The sequence below is a fragment of the Pyxicephalus adspersus genome, chromosome 10 (assembly GCF_032062135.1).
Source record: "Pyxicephalus adspersus chromosome 10, UCB_Pads_2.0, whole genome shotgun sequence".
In the NCBI taxonomy this organism is placed as follows: domain Eukaryota; kingdom Metazoa; phylum Chordata; class Amphibia; order Anura; family Pyxicephalidae; genus Pyxicephalus; species Pyxicephalus adspersus.
This window is the reverse complement of record NC_092867.1, coordinates 4797333-4798545: the sequence shown is the minus strand read 5'-3', so window position 1 is coordinate 4798545 and position 1213 is coordinate 4797333. Positions and strand designations below refer to the sequence as shown.

At 43.0% G+C, this 1213-nt stretch overlaps 1 protein-coding gene across 1 annotated transcript in view; it reads right to left on the bottom strand.

Moving 5' to 3' along the window:
• NHLRC2 (NHL repeat containing 2) overlaps positions 1-1213 on the bottom strand; it is a gene marked incomplete in the record, with an annotated part of 19432 nt that overhangs the window by 4260 nt on the left and 13959 nt on the right. The window contains 1 exon segment of the mRNA XM_072425060.1: positions 285-501. Within this exon segment, the coding sequence (XP_072281161.1) occupies positions 285-501 (217 nt within the window).

Below are 1213 nucleotides of genomic sequence, written 5' to 3'. Positions count from 1 at the left end.
TAATTTACTTAGGCTTTGTATCTACTCAACATTACTCCTTATGTCACATACTTTGTTGGTAAAAGCTTGGCACGCCTATGTAGCCATAACAAAGCCTAACCCTCTCTGTCTAATTTGAGGGAAACAGAGGTCTAGTGATGAGCAGGGACTGGAATATCACTTAAGGATAATTTTTTAGAAACCATTAATGCTACACACAATTATTTTTCATAGCTTAGATTTAGCTTTTTGACTGTACCAATTTTAACTAAATTCCAGAAGGAACAAATCCATAAGGAACTCACCTTCTGTGAAAAGAAACCAGAAACTTGGGGCACCTTCGGTTAACTTTGCTCCTGAAGGAAGTTTGAGGTTTAGGGAATACTTTAGGGTTTTGTTGGGTGACACAGATAAGGTTTCCAGCTGGATGTTGGGAGTAGATTTAGGCAGCTTTGGGTTAATGATTCTCTTCGGTAGCGCACTGTCCACAACGTCGGCCGCTTCAATGTTCGATATAGGAAGCTGCAAAGGACAAGAGTACACAAATTCAGGTTTAATGGAAAATAATCAGATGTATCTGTGTCTACAAGATACATGTGTGGAATCCTGAGACACAGTCACCTTGCTCAGGCAGGGCAAAGTGCCAGCGTTTCTGCAAAGTTCCCCCAAGCATCTTTTACAAATCTTGCCTGCACTGCATCTGCTCTCAGCAACCCAGGGGAGCGGTGAATACAATTCCTTATTATATGGCAGCAATCACATAGGAGGCAGATTACATGATTCCTCCTATCCAGGAGGGGTATATAGAGTTACCAGCTGATTCTCTCCTAGGCTATGTAATCACATCGGATGATTCTCATCCAAAATGAACGGTCAGGCTATAGTTAGGAGAAAATGTGACGTGTATAGAGGTGTCCAGCGGTATGCTGCTTGTTTGTTCTACCCCCTCCATAGAACAGAATAATGCTGCACTCACTGTTCATCACTGACATCATTGAGAATGCAGCCTATCCATTCACTGGAGACCAGTGACATCACTAAGAAAGCAGCCTATCCAATCACTAGGGACCAGTGACATCACTGAGAATGCAGCCTATCAATTCACTAGGGACCAGTGACATCACTAAGAAAGCAGCCTATCCATTCACTAGGGACCAGTGACATCACTGAGAATGCAGCCTATCCATTCACTAGAGACCAGTGACATCACTGAGAATGCAGCCTATCCCTTCAC